The following is a 20,015-nucleotide window of genomic DNA, read 5'->3' as shown; positions in this document are numbered from 1 at the left end:
AACCCTCGTCAGGCTAGGTGGAACATGTTCCTGACCCGGTTTGTTTTTAAGATCACATACATCCCAGGGTCCCAGAACGGTAAGGCAGACGCCCTGTCCCGGCGGTATGACACAGAGGAGAGGTCCATTGAGCCTACTCCCATACTGCCGGAGTCTTGTCTGGTGGCTCCGGTGGTGTGGGAGGTCGATGCGGAGATCGAGCGGGCACTGCGTACCGACCCTACTCCCCCCGAGTGTCCGGTGGGGCGGACGTACGTTCCGCTCGAGGTTCGTGATTGCCTTATTTATTGGGCTCATACATCACCCTCCTCTGGACATCCAGGTATTGGCCGGACAGTGCACTGCCTTAGCGTGAAATACTGGTGGCCAACGTTAGCTAGGGATGTGAGGGTTTATGTCTCCTCCTGCTCGGTGTGCGCCCAGTGTAAGGCGCCTAGACATTTGCCCAGGGGAAAGTTACATCCCCTGCCCATTCCACAACGACCATGGTCCCACCTCTCGGTGGTTTTGTGACCGACCTACCCCCCTCCCAGGGGAATACCACCATTTTGGTCGTTGTGGATCGGTTTTCCAATTCCTGTCGTCTCCTCCCAATGCCGGGTCTCCCTACTGCCCTACAGACCGCTGAGGCCCTATTAACCCACGTGTTCCGGCACTATGGGGTCCCCGAGGATATAGTGTCTGACCGAGGTCCCCAGTTCACCTCCAGAGTCTAGGGGGTGTTCATGGAACGCTTGGGGGTCTCGGTGAGCCTTACCTCGGGGTACCACCCAGAAAGCAATGGGCAGGTTGAACGAGTCAACCAGGATGTGGGTAGGTTTCTGAGGTCCTATTGCCAGGACCGGCCGGAGGAGTGGTCTAGGTATATCCCCTGGGCAGAGATGGCCCAGAACTCTCTCCGCCACTCCTCCACCAATTTAACACCTTTCCAGTGTGTTTTAGGTTATCAGCCGGTCCTGGCACCATGGCACGAAAGCCAGATCGAGGCTCCTGCGGTGGATGAGTGGATTCGGCGCTCGGAGGAGACTTGGGACGCTGCCCATGTCCATCTGCAGCGGGCCATCCGTCAACAAAAGGCGAGCGCCGATCGCCACCGCAGTGAGGGACCGGTATACGCACCGGGAGATCGAGTCTGGCTCTCGACTCGAAACCTGCCCCTCCGCCTGCCCTGCCGGAAGCTGGGTCGGCGGTTTGTGGGGCCCTTTAAAGTCCTGAGAAGATTGAACGAGGTGTGTTACAGGTTACAATTGCCTATTGAGTACAAGAATATTAACCCCTCGTTCCATGTGTCTCTTCTCAGGCCGGTGGTAGCTGGCCCACTCCAAGAACATGAGATAGGAGAGACCCCTCCGTCCCCTTTGGACATCGAGGAGGTCCCGGCGTACAGAGTCCGGACCATCTTGGACTCGAGGCGCCGGATTGGTGGTCTCCAGTATCTCGTGGAGTGGGAGGGGTACGGTCCGGAGGAACGGTGCTGGGTGCCTAGGAGGGACATCCTAGATCCATCCCTCCTGACGGAATTCCACCGTGGGCATCCCACGCGCCCGGGTCCGCGTCCTCCTGGCCGTCCCCGAGGCCGGGGTCGGCGCACGGCTGGAGCCGCGCGTCAAGGGGGGGGTACTGTCACGGATTCTGCCGAGGCTGCTCCTCCTCCTGGTTCGGGCAGGCTTCGGCGTTCGTCGTCCCCGGAGTACTAGCTGCCACCGTTGAATGTTTCTATGTGTGATTGCTTTTGTCTGTCTGTCACACCTGTGTCCGTTTGTGTCTGATTACGTGTTCTATAAGTTGCCTGTGTTGTATTGGTTAGGTTGTGTGTTGTTTTCCGCCTGTCCGTAGTGCTGCGTGTTTTGTATTTGTCTTCTTGTTTATTTGTTATACGCATGGTTTGCGTATTGCTCGCCTCGGTTTTGTTGTTGAGGCCGTTTACTGTATTTTTGCCCAGTGGTTTTCACAGTAAACTTTGTTGGACTAAACTTCGGTGTCCTGCGCCTGACTTCCACACTCCATACACCTCAGCCCTTGACATAGTGAAGACATCAAAACTATGAAATAACACATATGGAATCATGTAGTAACCATAAAAGTGTTAAACAATTCTAAATATATTTTATATTTGAGAATCTTCAAAGGAGACACCGTTTACCTTGACAGCTTTGCACCCTCTTGGCATTCTCTCAACCAGCTTTATGAGGTAGTCACCTGGAATGCGTTTCAATTAACATGTGTGCCTTGTTAAAAGTTAATTAGTGGAATTATTTCCTTCTTAATGCGTTTGAGCCAATCAGTTGTGTTGTAACAAGGTAGGGGTGGTATACAGAAGACCAAGTCCATATTATGGCAAGAACAGCTCAAATAAGCAAAGAGAAAAGACAGTCCATCATTACTTTAAAACATGAAGGTCAGTCAATACTGCACTTGAATGAAAAAAACCATCAAGCGCTATGATGAAACTGGCTTTCATGAGGACCGCCACAGGAAAGGAAGACCCAGAGTTACCTCTGCTGCAGAGGATAAGTTCATTAGAGTTACCAGCCTCAGAAATTGCAGCCCAAATAAATGCTTCACAGAGTTCAAGTAACAGACACATCTCATCATCAACTGTTCAGAGGAGACTGTGTGAATGAGGCCTTCATGGTCGAATTGCTAAGAAGAAGAGACTTGCTTGGGCCATGAAACACGAGCAATAGACATTAGACCGGTGGAAATCTGTTCTTTGGTCTGATGAGTCCAAATTTGAGATTTTTGGTTCCAACCGCCGTGTCTTTGTGAGACGAAGAGTAGGTGATTGGATGATCTCCGCATGTGTGGTTCCCACTGTGAAGCATGGAGGAGGAGGTGTGATGGTGTGGGGGTGCTTTGCTGGTGACACTGTCAGTGATTTATTTAGAAGGCACACTTAAGGCACACTTAATCAGCATGGCTACCACAGCATTTTGCAGCGATACGCCATCCCATCTGGTTTGCGCTTAGTGGGACTATCATTTGTTTTTCAACAGGACATTGACCCAACACACCTCCAGGCTGTGTAAGATCTATTTGACCAAGAAGGAGAGTGATGGAGTGCTGCATCAGATGACCTGGCCTCCACACTCACCCGACCTCAACACAATTGAGATGGTTTGGGTTGAGTTGGACCACAGAGTGAAGGAAAAGCAACCAACAAGTGCTCAGCATATGTGGTAACTCCATCAAGACTGTTGGAAAAGCCTTCCAGGTGAAGCTGGTTGAGAGAATGCCAAGAGTGTGCAAAGCTGTCATCAAGTCAAAGGGTGGCACAGCTTAGTTGGGCCTGGGAGGACATAGGCCCACCCACTTGGGCGCTAGGCCCACCCATTGGGGAACCATGCCCAGCTAATCAGAATGAGTTCTTCTCCACAAAAGGGAGTTATTACAAACATAAATACTCCTCAGTTTCATCAGCTGTCTGGGTGGCTGGTCTCAGACGAGCCCGCAGGTGATTAAGCCGGATGTGGAGGTCCTGGGCTGGCGTACTTACACGTGGTCTGTGGTTGTGAGGCCGGTTGGACGTACTGCCAAATTCTCTAAAATGACGTTGGAAGCGGCTTATGGTAGAGAAATAAACATTAAATTATCTGGCAACAGCTCTGGTGGACATTCCTGCAGTCAGCATGCCAATTGAACACTCCCTTAAAACTTGAGACATCTGTGGCATTGTGTTGTGTGGCAAAATTTCACATTTTAAAGTGGCCTTTTATTGTCCCCAACACAAGGTGCACCCGTGTAATGATCACGCTGTTTAATCAGCTTCTTGACATGCCACACCTATCAGGTGGATGGATTATCTTGGCAAAGAAGAAAAATCCCACTAACAGGGATGTAAACCAATATGTGCACAACATTTGAGACAAATAAGCTTTTTGTGCGTATGGAACATTTCTTAGATCTTTTATTTCAGCTCATGAAACACGGGACCAACCCTTTACATGTTGCGTTTACATTTTGTTCAGTATACTCGTATACAGTGCATTCGGACCCTTTACTATGAGACTCAAAATTGAGCCCAGGTGCATCCTGTTTCCATTGATCATCCTTGAGATATTTCTACAACTTGATTGGAGTCACCTGAGGTAAATGTAATTGATTGGACATGATTTGGAAATGCACACACCTGTCTATATAGGGTCCCACAGTTGACAGTGCATCTCAGAGCAAAAACCAAGCCATGAGGTCGAAGGAATTGTCCGTAGACTCCGAGACAGGATTGTGTCGAGGCACAGATCTGGGGAAGGGTACTAAAAAATGTCTGCAGCATTGAAGGTCCCCAAGAACACAGTGGCCTCCATCATTATTAAATGGAAGAAGTTTGGAACCACAAAGACTCATCCTAGAGCTGGCCGCCCGGCCAAACTGAGCAGTTGGGGAGAAGGGCCTTGGTCAGGGAGGTGACCAAGAACTTGATGGTCACTCTGACAGAGCTCCAGAGTTCCTCTGTTGAGATGGGAGAACCTTCCAGATGGACAACCATCTCTGTAGCACTCCACCAAATCAGGCATTTATGGTAGAGTGGCCAGACGGAAGCCACTCCTCAGTAAAAGGCACATGACATCCTGCTTGGAGTTTGCCAAAAGGCACCTAAAGGACTCTCAGACCATAAGAAACAAGATTCTCTGGTCTGATGAAACCAAAATTGAACTCTTTGGCCTGAATGCCAAGCATCACGTCTAGAGGAACCCAGGCACCGCTCATCACCTGGCCAATACCATCCCGACAGTGAAGCATGGTGGTGGCAGCATCATGCTGTGGGGATGTTTGTCAGCTGCAGGGACTGGGAGACTAGACAGGATTGAGAGAAAGATGAGCGGAGCAAAGTACAGAGAGATCATTGATGAAAACATGCTCCAGAGTTCTCAGGACCTCAGACTGGGGCGAAGATTCAGTATATACAAAGAATTTGGAGAAGAAGCTATAGGATGATAAATACTGGAGTTTCGACGCAGGTAAAGCCGAATAGCGCTAGCTAAAGCTAACTAGCAAAAATAATAATAATAAAAAAACATACTTGGAGTCAAAGTATCAGTATAATATCATCCAAAATAATATTGCTATATGTAACTGTATAGGTTTTTCCCCTCATCACTACTACAGTTATCATCACAAACGCCAGAAGAAGATTAAGAATATGACTAAGACAGAATCACTAATTTTGTGAGTGTCCAGGTTACTACACACATGTTCATAATATATATTGCGTAACTAGCCAGACCTTTTCTGAAGATGTCCCTCCAACTGTCAGAAACTGCTGAGGTGGATGTGGTGTAGGAGTCAAACGCAGGACACAGAAGCTTCGTCCAACCGACTTTACTGAACGAAAAAATAATAAACACTGGCCTCAACTAACCAGGAAGCGAACTATTACGCAGCAGTGCGTAAAAACACTCAAACTCTATAGCGCACGAAACACAGTGCGATTATCCAGAACATACAAAATGCAAAAATGAGCAGCACCAAAAAGACAGGCGGAACAATTACACACAACACACGACTAACAAAACGAGAAACTTATAGGAGACATAATTAACACTAAAAGGAAACAGGTGTACAAAGAAGACAAAACCAAACAAACATCGATAACATACAACGGTGGCAGCTAGTACTCCGGGGACGACGACCGCCGAAGCCTGCCCGAGCAAGGAGAAGGAGCAGCCTCGGCCGAAACCGTGACACCAACACGATCTATCTAAACAAGGAGGCCTAATCCTGATTTAAGGTATGACATAACATAAATCTTCCAATATTGACAACAAAACAGTACATTGGTCCATCTGTCAGTTACACAAGCATAGATACAATGAGTGACAACCAAATTCTAATGATCAAATAAAGGCCAGGTTCTATTGACCATTAAAGGTCTTCTTCGAAGAGAGCGACATGTCAATCTGCAGCTAGTTAAAATAAGGCATAGGGGTCTCTTTCCTAGCAGATGGTGCTGAGACATGGGTGGCTAAAACGGATTGTACTCAACTCTGACAACCCTCTCTCACTAAAGTCGACAATTGTTTGTGAGGATTCCCCTACACAGGTCACCCAGGAAGGGATTGTTTTTATCACTGAGCAGATGTTCATTTTCAACAGTTAGTCCCACAAAATAACAAGACAATGCCTTGGTCCAAACAATAACAATATCTGACTGATAGCATTCTCACAGCGTTGTCCTAAGATCAACTTTGTTTGTCAAGGTTCACATCAAAGTGTATTAGGTCTATACTGAGAAGCTATTTGTTTTATTGATTCGGTACAACTTAGGGGTGTGAACATTTAAACATTTAAACGAAGTAGGTATCCTTAACCACACAAAAATGTAAATCAGTTCACAAAAACATATTATTTTCAATGTTATAGCCTAACTAGACGGTAGGCTATAAAGGCCTTGTAAAGTTGTGTAATTTAAATGAAACCAGAGAGGAAGAGACTAACTTTAAGCTGTAATACAGATTACCAAGACATTCTTTCTGCCTGCCCCACTGAGTTATAATAAGAAGGCCTGCCCTCTCCTCTCTCTCCCTCTGCTCTTGCTCTTGGCTAATGATGCGAGTGTGTGTTCAGTCTTCGGTCTGTTGCGTGTAGAATCTCCTAACCTATTAATTGATAACACCATAGTACCCTCCGAATTCATCCCTAAGCTCAGGACCCTGGAACTGAACACCTCCCTCTGCAACTGGATCTTGGACTTCCTGACGGGCCGTCCCCAGGTGGTGAGGGAAGGCAACAACACATCTGCCACGCTGACCCTAAACACAGGGGCCCCACAGGGGTGAGTGCTTAATCCCCTCCTGTACTCACTGTTCACCCACGACAGCGTGGGCACGCACGACTCCAACATCATCATTAAGTTCGCTGACGAAACGACGGTGGTGGCCTGATCACAGACGATGAGACAGCCGATAGGGAGGAGATCAGAGACCTGGCAGTGGGGTGCCAGGACAACAACCTCTCCCTCAACATCTACAAGACAAAGGAGCTGATTGTGGACAACAGGAAACTGAGGGCTGTAGTGGAGCTGGTCGAGAGCTTCGTTCCTCGGTGTCCACATCAATAAGGAACTATCATGGTCCACACACACCAACACAGTAGTGAAGAAGGCATGATAACGCCTCTTCCCCCTCAGGAGGCTGAAAAGATTTGGCATGGGCCCTCAGATCCCCTACAGCTGCACCATTGAGAGCATCTTGACTACTTTCATCACCGCTTGGTATGGCAACTGCTTGGAGGGTAGTGCGTACGGCCCAGTACATCACTGGGGCTGAGGTCCTTGCCATCCAGGACCTCTATACCAGGCGGGGTCAGAGGAAGGCCCTAAAAAATTGTCAAAGACTCCAGCCACCTAAGTCATAGACTGTTCTCTCTGCTACCGCACGGCAAGCGGTACCGATGCAGCAACTCTTTTGACTCATCACATACCCTGCTGCTACTATTTATTATCTATCCTGTTGCCTAGTCACTTTATCCCTACCTACATGTACATATCTACCTCAATTACCTCGTACCCCTGCACATCGACTCGGTACTGGTATCCCATGTATATAGCCAAGTTATCGTTACTCATTGTGTATTTATTCCTCATGTTATCCTTCTTATTTTATTTTTTAAAATTCTCTCTGCATTGTTGGGAAGGAACCATAAGTGATCATTTCACTCTTAGTCTACACCTGTTGTTTACAAAGCATGTGACAAATCAAATTTGATGATTTGATGATAGGCCGTGCTTTACTGAAGTTGTGAGACATTAGGCACATTTATTATTCAGCTGTGTTAGATTTACAAATTTACAGTCATTTTAATACAATCTTATAACCATTCAATTGCTCCTTTTTGGTGGATGTTCTAAAATTTGGTTTCAAATGTTATGGAAAGGGTTGTGCAGAATATACAAGCAAAACAGTACATGAGTAATACAATTTATGCTGAATGTTCCTTTATCCAACCCTCCCCTAACCTGGACGACGCTGGGCCAATTGTGAGCTGCCCTATGGGACTCACGGTCACGGCCGGTTGTGACACAGCCTGGGATCGAACCCGGGTCTGTAGTAACGCCTCAAAGCATTGCGATGCAGTGCCTTAGACCGCTGCACCACTCGGGAGGCCCGTATCGTTTTAATGGAAAACCGATAGAAAGAATGACCGTTTTAATTTGTCATATCCCTAGTACAACTACAAAAGCATAAAAGCAATGTTGGTTTGGCTTGTTCGGTAGGTCTATTCATGTAGGCTACAAATTAACACAAAACAGCTACACAGTTAGAAAACTAGTACCACAATGATGGCCAGTGTAACATTCTCATGCATGTTTTTGATAGCGTTAATTTGCCGTGTTAAAGGGCCACTGAGACATCAGCGGGAGAAACTATTCCATCTCTGTTTACGCTGTGCTGTTAACACATTGGGACATCCACACAGAATTTCTCTCCTGCGATCCCCACCTCAGGGTCAGGAGGCCAGGGGAAGAAAGGCTAAATGTTCTGCCATTGGAGTCAGACACTATTGCCTCATTGGAATGTTGCCGTCGCTATTTGGACGCAGACAAAGGAACCATGGGCAATGTTGTGGAATAGATGACTTGGTTTCCATACAGTGGTTTGCGAAAGTATTCATCCCCCTTTGCAGTTTTCCTATTTTGTTGCCTTACAACCTGGAATGAAAATGGATTTTTGGGGGGTTTGTACCATTTGATTTACACAACATGCCTACCACTTTGAAGATGCAAAATATTTTTTCTTGTGAAACAAACAAGAAATAAGACAAAAAAACTGAAAACTTGAGCGTGCATAACTATTCACCCCCCCAAAGTCAATACTTTGTAGAGCCACCTTTTGCAGCAATTACAGCTGCAAGTCTCTTGGGGTATGTCTCTATAAGATTGACACATCTAGCCACTGGGATTTTTGCCCATTCTTCAAGGAAAAACTGCTCCAGCTCCTTCAAGTTGGATGGGTTCCGCTGGTGTACAGCAATCTTTAAGTCATACCACAGATTCTCAATTGGATTGAGGTCTGGGCTTTGACTAGGCCATTCCAATACATTTCAATGTTTCCCCTTAAACCACCCGAGTGTTGCTTTAGCAGTATCACTGGGATCATTGTCCTTCTTGAAGGTGAACCTCCGTCCCAGTCTCAAATCTGTGGAAGACTGAAACAGGTTTCCCTCAAGAATTTCCCTGTATTTAGGGCCATCCATCATTCCTTCAAATCTGACCAGTTTCCCAGTCCCTGCCGATGAAACACATCCCCCACAGCATGATGCTGCCACCACCATGCTTCACTGTGGGGATGGTGTTCTCGGGGTGATGAGAGGTGTTGGGTTTGCGCCAGACATAGCGTTTTCCTTGATGGCCAAAAAGCTCAATTTTAGTCTCATCTGACCAGAGTACCTTCTTCCATATGTTTGGGGAGTCTCCCACATGCTTTTGGCGAACACCAAATGTGTTTGCTTATTTTTGTCTTTAAGCAATGGCTTTTTTCTGGCCACTCTTCCATAAAGCCCAGCTCTGTGGAGTGTACGGCTTAAAGTGGTCCTATGGACAGATACTCCAATCTCCGCTGTGGAGCTTCGCAGCTCCTTCAGGGTTATCTTTGGTGTCTTTGTTGCCTCTCTGATGAATGCCCTCCTTGCCTGGTCCGTGAGTTTTGGTGTGCAGCCCTCTCTTGGCAGGTTTGTTGTGGTGCCTTATTCTTTCAATTTTTCAATAATGGATTTAAATGGTGGGATGTTCAAAGTTTTTGATATTTTTTTATAACCCAACCCTGATCTGTACTTCTCCACAACTTTGTCCCTGACCTGTTTGGAGAGCTCCTTGGTCTTCATGGTGCCGCTTGCTTGGTGGTGCCCCTTGCTTAGTGGTGTTGCAGACTCTGGGGCCTTTCAGAACAGGTGTATATATACTGATTTCATGTGACAGATCATGTGACACTTATATTGCACACAGGTGGACTTTATTTAACTAATTATGTGACTTCTGAAGGTAATTGGTTGCACCAGATCTTATTTAGGGGCTTCATAGCAAAGGGGGTGAATACATATGCACGCACCACTTTTCTGTTTTTTTTAAATACAATTTTTTGAAACAAGTAATTTTTTTTAATTCACTTCACCAATTTTGACTATTTTGTGTATGTCCATTACATGAAATCCAAATAAAAATCCATTTAAATTACAAGTTGTAATGCAACAAAATAGGAAAAACGCCAAGGGGGATGAATACTTTTGAAAGGCACTGTACATATTGATGGCATTTACAGTCACAATTACCCACTGGACATCTGTTTCTGTTCAAATGATTCCACTTCTAATGATATTCAGGTCCATTTTTGCCTTTGTTCTCATTTACCAACTTATGTTATAATTAAGTTTCCTCTTAAACAATGGAACACATTTTGTGCACGGATTCCTTGTTTCTACAACAAATGAATGACATTGGATTAGATTCATAGAATGGTAAAACTGGCAAAGGTGGTCAAAGGTATAAATGTATTTTTGCCTTTGTGTATGTTAACCAATTGGTTACACTTTTTCACTTTGATTTTGAGCAAGGTAAACAAAAAGTGTATTCAGAAATTCCATACTTAGGTCATCCAAAATACACATGGATTGGAGAAAAAAGGAGAAGAAATTCAACCAGGGCCTTTTTGGAAATACACCCACATTGACAATTGAGTAAAAACAAGGAGATCAGAGAGATCAGGGAGAACCCACAACTATGGAACCAGATGTAATTGTAATTTACCAGAAGTAACAAAAGTCGGGATGACTTCTCTTTCCCCGGCACATTGTCAAGCACCATCTCTTTGAAGAAAAGCCATAGACGGCCGCTTCATTGAGATAAGAAAACAGGGGGCTCATACGAGGATAGAGAATAATTTGTCTTTCTTTCTTCTCCCGGTACCCTCTGTTCTGTTGCGGCTACCGTTTTAGTTGGGTGATGACTAGGCGGTGAGTACCTGGCTCCTGTCCACCACACTCTAATCCACACCACCTGGTAGCCAAGGCAGCGTGAGCCACCAGACCCGCCAGTGGCATGCAAGGCCTTGAGCTCTTCTGCTCAGACACTTGGTGGATGCCCAGGCGCATACTGAGGCACTCATTATAGTGGAATATGGAACCATTTATTGCACTGCAAGGCATGCCTAGCTATCTAGATTTTAGTGGGTCAGGCCACGTTATTCCAATTTTTTAACAAATAAATCATGCTGAATATTGAACAGCATTCTCACATGGAGGCATTCTGTACATCCTGTTCCTTCTGCTTAAATTTAATAAATGACAGAAATGTAAGCCCAAATAAAGAATACAAGTAGCCCTCAGAGATAAGCAAGAACCCAGTGTATTTGAAAAGCATAGTATAGTATATTAAACACTATATTAATACACTTCCAAATTGATCAATACATTTATAAAGTATATAATTACACTTCCAGCTTATCAATACACTAACGGTCAATAGATTTTTATACTGGCTCCACTACCACCCGGCAGTTAAGTTGATATTGATCTGGAAGAGAGAATAAAGAGTAACTAAACACTCCCTGTTTGGAATTAAAATAAATAGCTACCCCGTCCGAGAACGATGTCATCCAAGTTTCTAGAAATCTTTCTAATCGTTCATCCATATAGCTATGGACCACAGATATACTTGGCATTGGCTCAGTACAAACCAAAAAGAATGACAGAAACATTCACATCACCACCAAATTGATGGAAATAACAGCAAAGGCAGAAGGTAAGGGACAGGTAATTTAATATTTATATTATACTGAACAAAAATATAAACGCAACATGCAACTATTTCTTTGATTTTACTGAGTTACAGTTCATACGAGTAAATCAGTCAATTTAAATAAATTCATTAGGTCCTAATCTATGGATTTCACATGACCGGGAATACAGATATGCATCTGTTGGTCACAGATACCTTTAAAAAATGGGCCTGACAATGGGCCTCAGGATCTCATCACAGTATTTTTGTGCATTCAAATTGCCATCGATAAAATGCAATTGTGTTCGTGGTCCATAGCTTATGCCTGCCCATACCATAACCCCACCACCACCATGGGGCACTCTGTTCACAACGTTGACGTCAGCAAACCGCTCACCCACACGACACCATACACATGGTCTGCAGTTGAGAGGCCGGTTGGACGTATTGCCAAATTCTCTAAAACGACGTTGGAGGTGGCTTATGGTAGAGAAATGAACATTAAAATCTCTAGCAACAGCTCTGGTGGACAGTACAGCATTTCTTAGGTAGGGCCGTCTGCATATTGTACTGGTACAAAAAGCAAAAGGAAAAACGAATGTTTGCATTTGTACATCTAATTCCAGCAACTTAAGCAATGTTCTATGGTTTTTTTAAAGATGGTCATCTGTGCCGACGTACTTGACTTCAAGTGGAAGACGTTACTTTATTAAATATATCATTTTAGCTCTGAGAAAGGAGACCTGGAACTCGTTGGCTCCCATTACCCCCCTTCCCCCTAATTGAACCCATGAGTGCTTGGACTGAGACTGACAGCTTGGCCCTCTGCTCACTTTCCAGGGGGTTTTCGGGAAAAGATATCTGGCGGTGAGCAACTTCTGACGATAAACACACCACCATTTGCTCCATCAGCTCACGATTATCAAAGGTAGAGGACCATTGCGTTCGAAGCTCTTAAAGTGTTTTTTAAATGGCACGGCAAAATGTAAGGGTTATCCATGGGGGGCCATACAAATAGGGGGTCTTTGAGGAGGTTTGTTCTGCATTCTTCACACAGCACATGGTGTGAAGGAAGAGACAATTTTGAGAAAACAATGAAACCAAGGGAAAAAGCAGCATGATGCTAACAGTATGCACCAGCATCCAACAGGAACTTTCAGCACTGTATGACAGAGTCCAGGCCCATTGAGAAGCGAGGCATCAGGGACACATTGCTTAAGAGTGAGATGTGACTCACAAAGCACTGTTTTTGTTTTCTAAAGACTGACTTATGCCCATGACTTATTAAGAATAGGATGCATAACAAAATATACTCAATATGCAGTGGGCACTGCCGTTTCCGAGTTATGGGGAAAATACTGTGATTAATATTCCTGTAAGTCTTTATTCACACTGTAGAAATATGTTTCTTGTGAAAGAGGTTGCAAGGCCAAGATTTGGATGCCATATTCAGGATTTAGAACAAGTTGTGGAACTAGAGATTTTACATGCTGCTAAATTGGCAGAAATGATTCAAAGGATTCCACTTGTGTGTCAAAATGAGAATGCCCCTTTTGAACTAGATCCTTTATGGAGGTGAACTAAGATTTCTCTTAGTTAAAAACAGGTCAGACAAAAGACTACGCTGTTCTGTTACTAATAAATGATGCAAAATATTGAAGATAATAGCGCCAATAATGCATTTTTTACTTTAATATCTAAAGGCAACATGTGCAGCAGTAGGGGAAAATATGCACAGTCTAATTAGTAGAGTTAATACAATGAAAAATGTAAGGATATAGTGGAACATTATGTCATGTTTACGGGAATTAATCACAGGTAGAAAACATTTAGTCAAAGGCAGACAATGAAAGGCCAACAACTCTCTAAACACGAAGCTGTTTCTTAAATTCATTTCCCTAGACTTGTATAGAGACAAACAAATGTATTATTACAAGATGGTTGATTGGGGGGAACAAATACTGAAGGTAACCTAAAACACATGTCAAGATCCAATCCAGCAGAAACCATATATTATGCCCTATATGTACAATTATATCAATTATACAATTGTATCAAATTGAGGTCCTTGAAAATTACAATTAAGTGCTTGAAAAAGTCCCTGAAAGTCCATGAATTTGACTTGCCAATGTCTGTATGAACCCTGCTTAAAGGATGTATATTCCTAGGCCTATGTTATTGTATAGATGGAGTTATGGGCTAATTTGCATTTATAAAATTGTATTTTTCTACACATGTAGAACTGCATGAAAATCATTTTTATTTTTGTTTCAAACTATTTTGAGATGTTGATTCCAATGTCACACATTGGACAGTATATTTATAGAAAGACCCACCAACTGTGCAAGCTACTAAAAGCCTCTGTGCTAGAAAGGGAGAGAAACACACAGTGACATCAATAACCTGCAATGAAGAGTACTTTGCATCTTAAAGGGGCAGTGCAGTCAAAATATGTTTTAATGATATTTCCACACTATGACGACAAAATAACACTCTGAAATTGTGAGAATTACAATGAGGAAAAATAAAAATAAAAACGCATGTTTCATGAGCTGAAATTAAAGATAAGTCATCTACCATTTTCCAAAATGTGCAGTTTTGTCACACAACACAATGTCACAGATGTCTCAAGTTTTGAGCGAGCGTGCAATTGGCATGCTAACTGCAGGAATGTCCACCTCCAACGTCATTTTACAGAATTTGGCAGTACATCCAACTGGCCTCACAACCGCAGACCACATGTAACCACGCCAGCCCAGGACCTCAACATCCGGCTTCTTCACTTATTATGTGACTTATTAAGCACGTTTACTCGTGAACTGATTTAGGCTAGCCATAACAAAAGGGCTGAATACTTACTGACTCAAGACATTTACGCTTGTAATTTTTTATTAATTTGTAAAAATGTCGAAAAATGTTATTCCTCTTTTACATTATGGGGTATTGTGTTTAGTTCAGTGACACAAAATCTCAATTGAATCCATTTTAAATTCAGGCTGCAACACAACAAAATGTGAAGAATCAAGGGGTGTGAATACTTTCTGAAGGCACTGTATTTTCATGAAATAAACACACACAGTGATTCATTGGACATACACAGTTTATTAGGTACACTAACCCGTTCACAAAAATGGATCACTCCTAGATACAGTGAGTCATGCCAGATCCAGTATCTCAAAAACGTCTGCCCTCCTGGGCTTTCCACACGACAGTATCCATGGTTTCCCGAGAATAATGCAAGAAACAAAAAAAACGTCCAGTCAGCGGCAGTCCTGTTGGAGAAAACAGCTCGTTGCTGAGAGAGGTCGAAGGAGAATGGCAAGAATCGTGCAAGCTAACAGGCAAGCTAACTGGAGGCAATGAGGGGTCCGACCCGATACTAGATGGGTGTACCTAATAAACTGACCAGTGAGTGATGATTTAATAATTAAACGTAAAAGGCCGCATGGAGGCTATAACCAATCCCTTTGGCATGTAAAGAGGCTGCGTTTATTGATGAATCTTCCCCCCGAGGGTGCCACTCAACTATCATTAACAAGGACAAGTACCTTCATGTGTGAAGGCGAAACCAAAGATAAATTGTACATATACTTCTACTTTAAGCAGTTAAATCAAAGCTTGATGCAAGTATCAAAATTCTTTAGCAAGGTGTGCCTCTGTATGAAGGTGAGTCATTGGGAATGAAAGGCTGTTGAATACAAAGCCAGGGAAGGGGATATTCCACTGGGTAAGACCACATGTGCCAGTGAAGTGTGAGCTCTTCAGACAGGAGCCTTTGTTCTTCACTCTTCCAGACAGGGCAAAAAACAATCTGTCCCTCTGAAACTTTCAACACGTTGCAAAGAAACAAGGCACAGGGCAGAACCAATAAGAGTGAGCGATGTTGAGAGAGAGAGAGAGAGAGAGAGAGAGAGAGAGAGAGAGAGAGGGAGGGAGGGGCCCCTCTGCCCAGAGCGTTGGAGGTTGAAGGGGGGTCAGCAACTGTGAGCACAACCAAAAAAGGGGAGGACGCATATGTAAAGATATTTAAGATGCACCAGCCACAGCAGTGCTTTTACTGAGGAGCAAAGAGCCTGTGAAAACAGTTGGCCAAAGGAAGCTTCACTTCAACCAGTCAGAACTTAGATTCCTAACTCAACCAATCCAATCCTGTTCACTCAGTTTCTTCAGGACCTCTGGCACCGCTAAAGAATCAGACTTGACCAGGACAGCTTGCATTCAAGCAGAGCAAGACAAGAAAACACTTTTTAATTTAGAAAATTGTAAAGATGTCTTTGCGGACAGTGGCTCTGAGTGTCACCCTGCTGCTGCTGGTGCTGACAGAAGCGTGGGCGCAGAACCCAAGGAAGAGGCTGGCGCCACCCAAGCCTCCAAAGGCGCAGTGCTGCGATGTAGTGCGCTCCCTGAAGGTGCAGGTGGCCAACCTGACCAGCCTACTGGAGGAGCTGGGCCGCAAGCAGGAGACAGACTTGATGAACGTAGTCAGGCAGATGATGGAGCTGGACAAGCAGAATCGGCAGCAGGAGTCCCGCGTCACTGAGGCCGAGAGCAAGTACTCTGAGATCAACAACCGGGTGGAGATCATGCAGCTGCAAGCCGCCCAGTCCGTCACTCAGACCACATCAGGTAAGAACCTACATTGTGGATGTGTCCCAGGTTCTTGGGCCAGGCAACAAAGTAGCAGAGGAACAAATCACTACTTTAGTGTGAATGAAAAATGTAGTGTTGTTATCATTCATTTAATTTTCATTGTGAAAGTTTCAACTTCAGTGAATGTGATTCTCAAACCTTTTTTTAAATTGACTAATAGTGGTAGTAGTGGTAAAACACATGGTTTTCTGGTGAAAACAATAGGCTATGAGTAGTAGAATGCAGTAGTACAGTACAGTAGTGACTGTGTCAAATGGCCAGAGTGGAAATCTGGCCTGCTCCACATTGGCAGACCCAGTTCAGTTTAGACCGAGACGATACTTCTCTCCCTTTCTGTCGACTGTTCAGCATCTGCTTCCAGACACTCTCCACAGGTGTGAAAATCATATCACTGGCTGCCATACATAACACACTGCCATAAATACTCATAGCACACACCTAATGTCAGACACACAGGAAATTTGGTTGGTCTCCTTTTTATGACCACATCAGTCAGTCTGCTGTCAGAAAAGAATCGACTTAAAAATACCCCTCACAGAGATATTAGCCCACAGTTTCAGACAGCTATTATTAAACAAACAACCAAAAAGGGTAAATTACATTGGTATGTAGGCCATTGTTCTTTGTAAAAAAAAAAAAAAAAAAAAAAAAAAAAGAAAAAGGAATTCAGAATATACAATTGTTTTCATTTACAGGACATTGTAAACATATTTTTGGACATTGAAAACTATAATTAGCCGTGGGCGCTCCGAATCTTCGGCACCAGACAGCTGCCATCAATTGGTGATAATGGAGATTATAGTGTGCAAACTTGTCTGGGTGTCTCATGGTAGCCAAAAGCCATAATTTGAACTGTAAGTGTCCCGTCTGCATGAAGTCTGTCAATAAAGACCACCTCTATCAAAGCCAGTTGTTTCCATCCATCATCTGAACTTAACCAAACTATTAATCACTGTGGGGAGATTTAGCCAGGCATGTCGCAGTGTTTTATTTTAATACCCTGTTAGCCAGTCTTAGCAGTGCCACTTTTATGATGCTGGCACAGTGAACAGAGAAGCGCTTTATAAAGACTCTGCAAATTACAGAGACACTGTGCAGACAGGGAAACAGAGCATGAAGAAAAGCAAAGATTGGAATGGCGTTTCCACCAGCCTCTAGTCATGAAAACACTTGAGCCCCTTTTTGATGCATTGGATACATTTCTCCCCAGTGATCTCAGAGCACCTCTAATGGCATCACCGTACCATCACAGAAACAATGGAGAGAACTATGCAAAGAAATTGAACCATGCTGTGTATAATATCCTTCAATCCCAAATTCTTTGACTTCTCTGCCAGACATCTATTCCCATGATACCGTTTTCAGTCAATTTGCATTTTTAAAACCCGCCATGAAACGGCATCTGGTTTGGCCATCTCTAATCTATTTTCTAGATGCCATCTACGACTGTGCATCCCTGTACACCAAGAACTACAAGATCTCTGGGGAGTACAAATTACCTGCAGATGACTTCCTGGGGACCCCTGAGATTGACGTAAGTGATAACCCTGGAACTACAAAAAAGTTTTACGTTCACAGATCCATGCTACATTGTAGTCTCTGTAGAATGCCAGGATTGTGGCATACTTTTCACAGACGTGTTGGGGTAGCTTGTTTAACCTCTGCTGTTGGTTTCAGGTCTTCTGTGACATGGAGAGCAATGGTGGTGGCTGGACGCTCATCCAGAGACGCAAGGTGGGCCTGACCTCCTTCAACCGCGACTGGAAGCAGTACAAGAATGGCTTTGGCACCATCCGAGGAGACTTTTGGCTAGGCAATGAAAACATCTTCCGTCTGACAAGGCAGCCCACCACACTAAGGATAGAGATGGAGGTACGAAGGGGGGCTGAGGGTGGGATCCTCAAAACAGGCTAGCTGCCCAGACCTTCCCAGACCAGGCCCCAGATACTGAAAGCAAAAGAAGATACACCACCCAAAACACAGTTAAAAAAAACACAGTAAAAAGAAAACAACTCATGGGCAAGCGGTAAACCTCTAGCTCCACCAAAAGTTATAACATTAGTTCAATATTCTCAGTTGCATAGTTTTACCACAAGATGTGCAGCAAATATCTAAATCATGTACTATTTGTGTTTTCTGTTCTCCAATGCAGGACTGGGAAGGTCAGACCCGCTATGCAGAGTACAGTTACTTCACAGTAAAAAACGAGTTGAACAGCTACAAACTCTTCATCGCCAACTACAGTGGAAATGCTGGGGACTCTCTGCGCTACCACAACAACACCAACTTCAGCACCAAGGGCAAAGACAATGACAAATGTGTGGACGACTGCGCTTCACTACGCAAAGGTACAAGAGGGCCAAAATACTTAACTCTGGTTTAACTCACATAATGAACACCTTTAAATTTCTTTCCAATGACTGCATTATCACCGTTTTTCCCTACAGGTGGTTACTGGTACAACTGTTGCACTGACTCCAACCTGAATGGCGTGTTCTATCGTTATGGCGACCACAGCAAGAGCACAGATGGAATCAATTGGTACGGCTGGCACGGGCCCAACTACTCCCTGAAGAGAGTGGAGATGAAGATCCGGCCACAGAATTTTCAACCATAAACTCTCCTAACTTCAAACCCTGGATGATGCGCATGCTTCAGATTGAACCAAACCTGAGCAACCAAATTGTGTCTTTCTTCTTTGTTATTGTCTGAAATATTTCTATGGGTTGAATGTGTAATGTGTTTAAACATGTTTGATTGTAAATTGTAGTTCATTTTGTATTTATCATTGAAATATTTTATTTTCTTAAAAGCCTTACAGAAGCCTCTTTACCACTGTTCCGTAAGGGTAACTGAATGTTGCTTCCCTCTATCATTTGCCTCAAAGCAATAGGGTTTATTTATCAGTCATAACTCAAGCTGTCTACTAGCCTGTGGTTAGGTTGATTACATGTATCGGGTAGGTATAACAATGCAAAAAAATATATGAAGATGTATCAAGTCTGTTGCAATGGACCTTTGTGAGCTACTGGAAGAGGAACGACCACCCAACGTACTTCCATCAGAAGTACCTGACAAATTTTATTGTAAGAAAACAAATACTTTTTTGGGAATTGCGTCCTTTGTTAATGTGTACAGCTTAATATTATGTTGTTTTGTGGGATATGAAATAAACATGTATTTTTAAGAAAAGGTGTGTTGCTGATGGTAGTCAATGTGGTTTATTTGTCTAGCTGTCTGTCTTAGTTCAATATCATGAAATTATCCATGCACTCATCACAAGTCGTCAATGGTTAGTAGGTTTGAGAAGCTGACAGCTGATCAACCTGGTGTCTCTGACCAACAAAAAACCATGCCTTTGCCTTCAGCCACCACTGACCTCTGACTCTCAGGTCACACTGACATTCATGCCACTGGTCAAAGGTCACATAGCCAAACTCCAGGGAACAAGACCACACACACGTTTCACACGACCGCCCATCATGTCAATGGCTTCTACAGCCACTCTGACAGGTCTTTACCACATTCAAAAACAATGACTTTGCAACTACATATCACTGAAATGGCACGTTTATGTAAGAGGTGAGGCAGTGTGCTCAAAATGTGCTTATGGCATACCTTAAGCAGGGTGCATTGTCTGTGTATGTCCTTTTAAACA

General features: G+C 43.9%; 1 protein-coding gene and 1 pseudogene across 2 annotated transcripts in view; one reads left to right on the top strand and one right to left on the bottom strand.

Moving 5' to 3' along the window:
• Positions 1 to 20,015, bottom strand: part of LOC311149963 (serine/threonine-protein kinase mTOR-like) — a 178,028-nt pseudogene that overhangs the window by 124,799 nt on the left and 33,214 nt on the right. The window lies entirely within an intron of this gene.
• LOC311149345 (angiopoietin-related protein 7-like) lies at positions 15,659 to 19,555 on the top strand. Its single transcript, XM_084186516.1, has 5 exons — positions 15,659 to 16,333; positions 17,791 to 17,891; positions 18,035 to 18,229; positions 18,510 to 18,705; positions 18,805 to 19,555. The coding sequence occupies exons 1-5, from the start codon at positions 15,976 to 15,978 to the stop codon at positions 18,972 to 18,974; spliced, it is 1,020 nt and encodes a 339-aa protein (XP_084042642.1). The 5' UTR covers positions 15,659 to 15,975; the 3' UTR covers positions 18,975 to 19,555.

This window comes from Coregonus lavaretus (genome assembly GCF_964263955.1).
Source record: "Coregonus lavaretus genome assembly, chromosome: 22".
Taxonomy (NCBI): Eukaryota; Metazoa; Chordata; class Actinopteri; order Salmoniformes; family Salmonidae; genus Coregonus; species Coregonus lavaretus.
The sequence above is the reverse complement of the archived record's forward strand: the minus strand, read 5'-3'. Positions and strand labels throughout refer to the sequence as shown.

Coding starts and splice junctions, on each gene's coding strand:
- LOC311149345 (XM_084186516.1), top strand. CDS start 15,976: ATGTCTTTGCGGACAGTGGCTCTGAGTGTCACCCTGCTGCTGCTGGTG. Junction 16,334..17,790: donor CGTCACTCAGACCACATCAG/GTAAGAACCTAC, acceptor TCTATTTTCTAG/ATGCCATCTACGACTGTGCA. Junction 17,892..18,034: donor TGGGGACCCCTGAGATTGAC/GTAAGTGATAAC, acceptor TGTTGGTTTCAG/GTCTTCTGTGACATGGAGAG.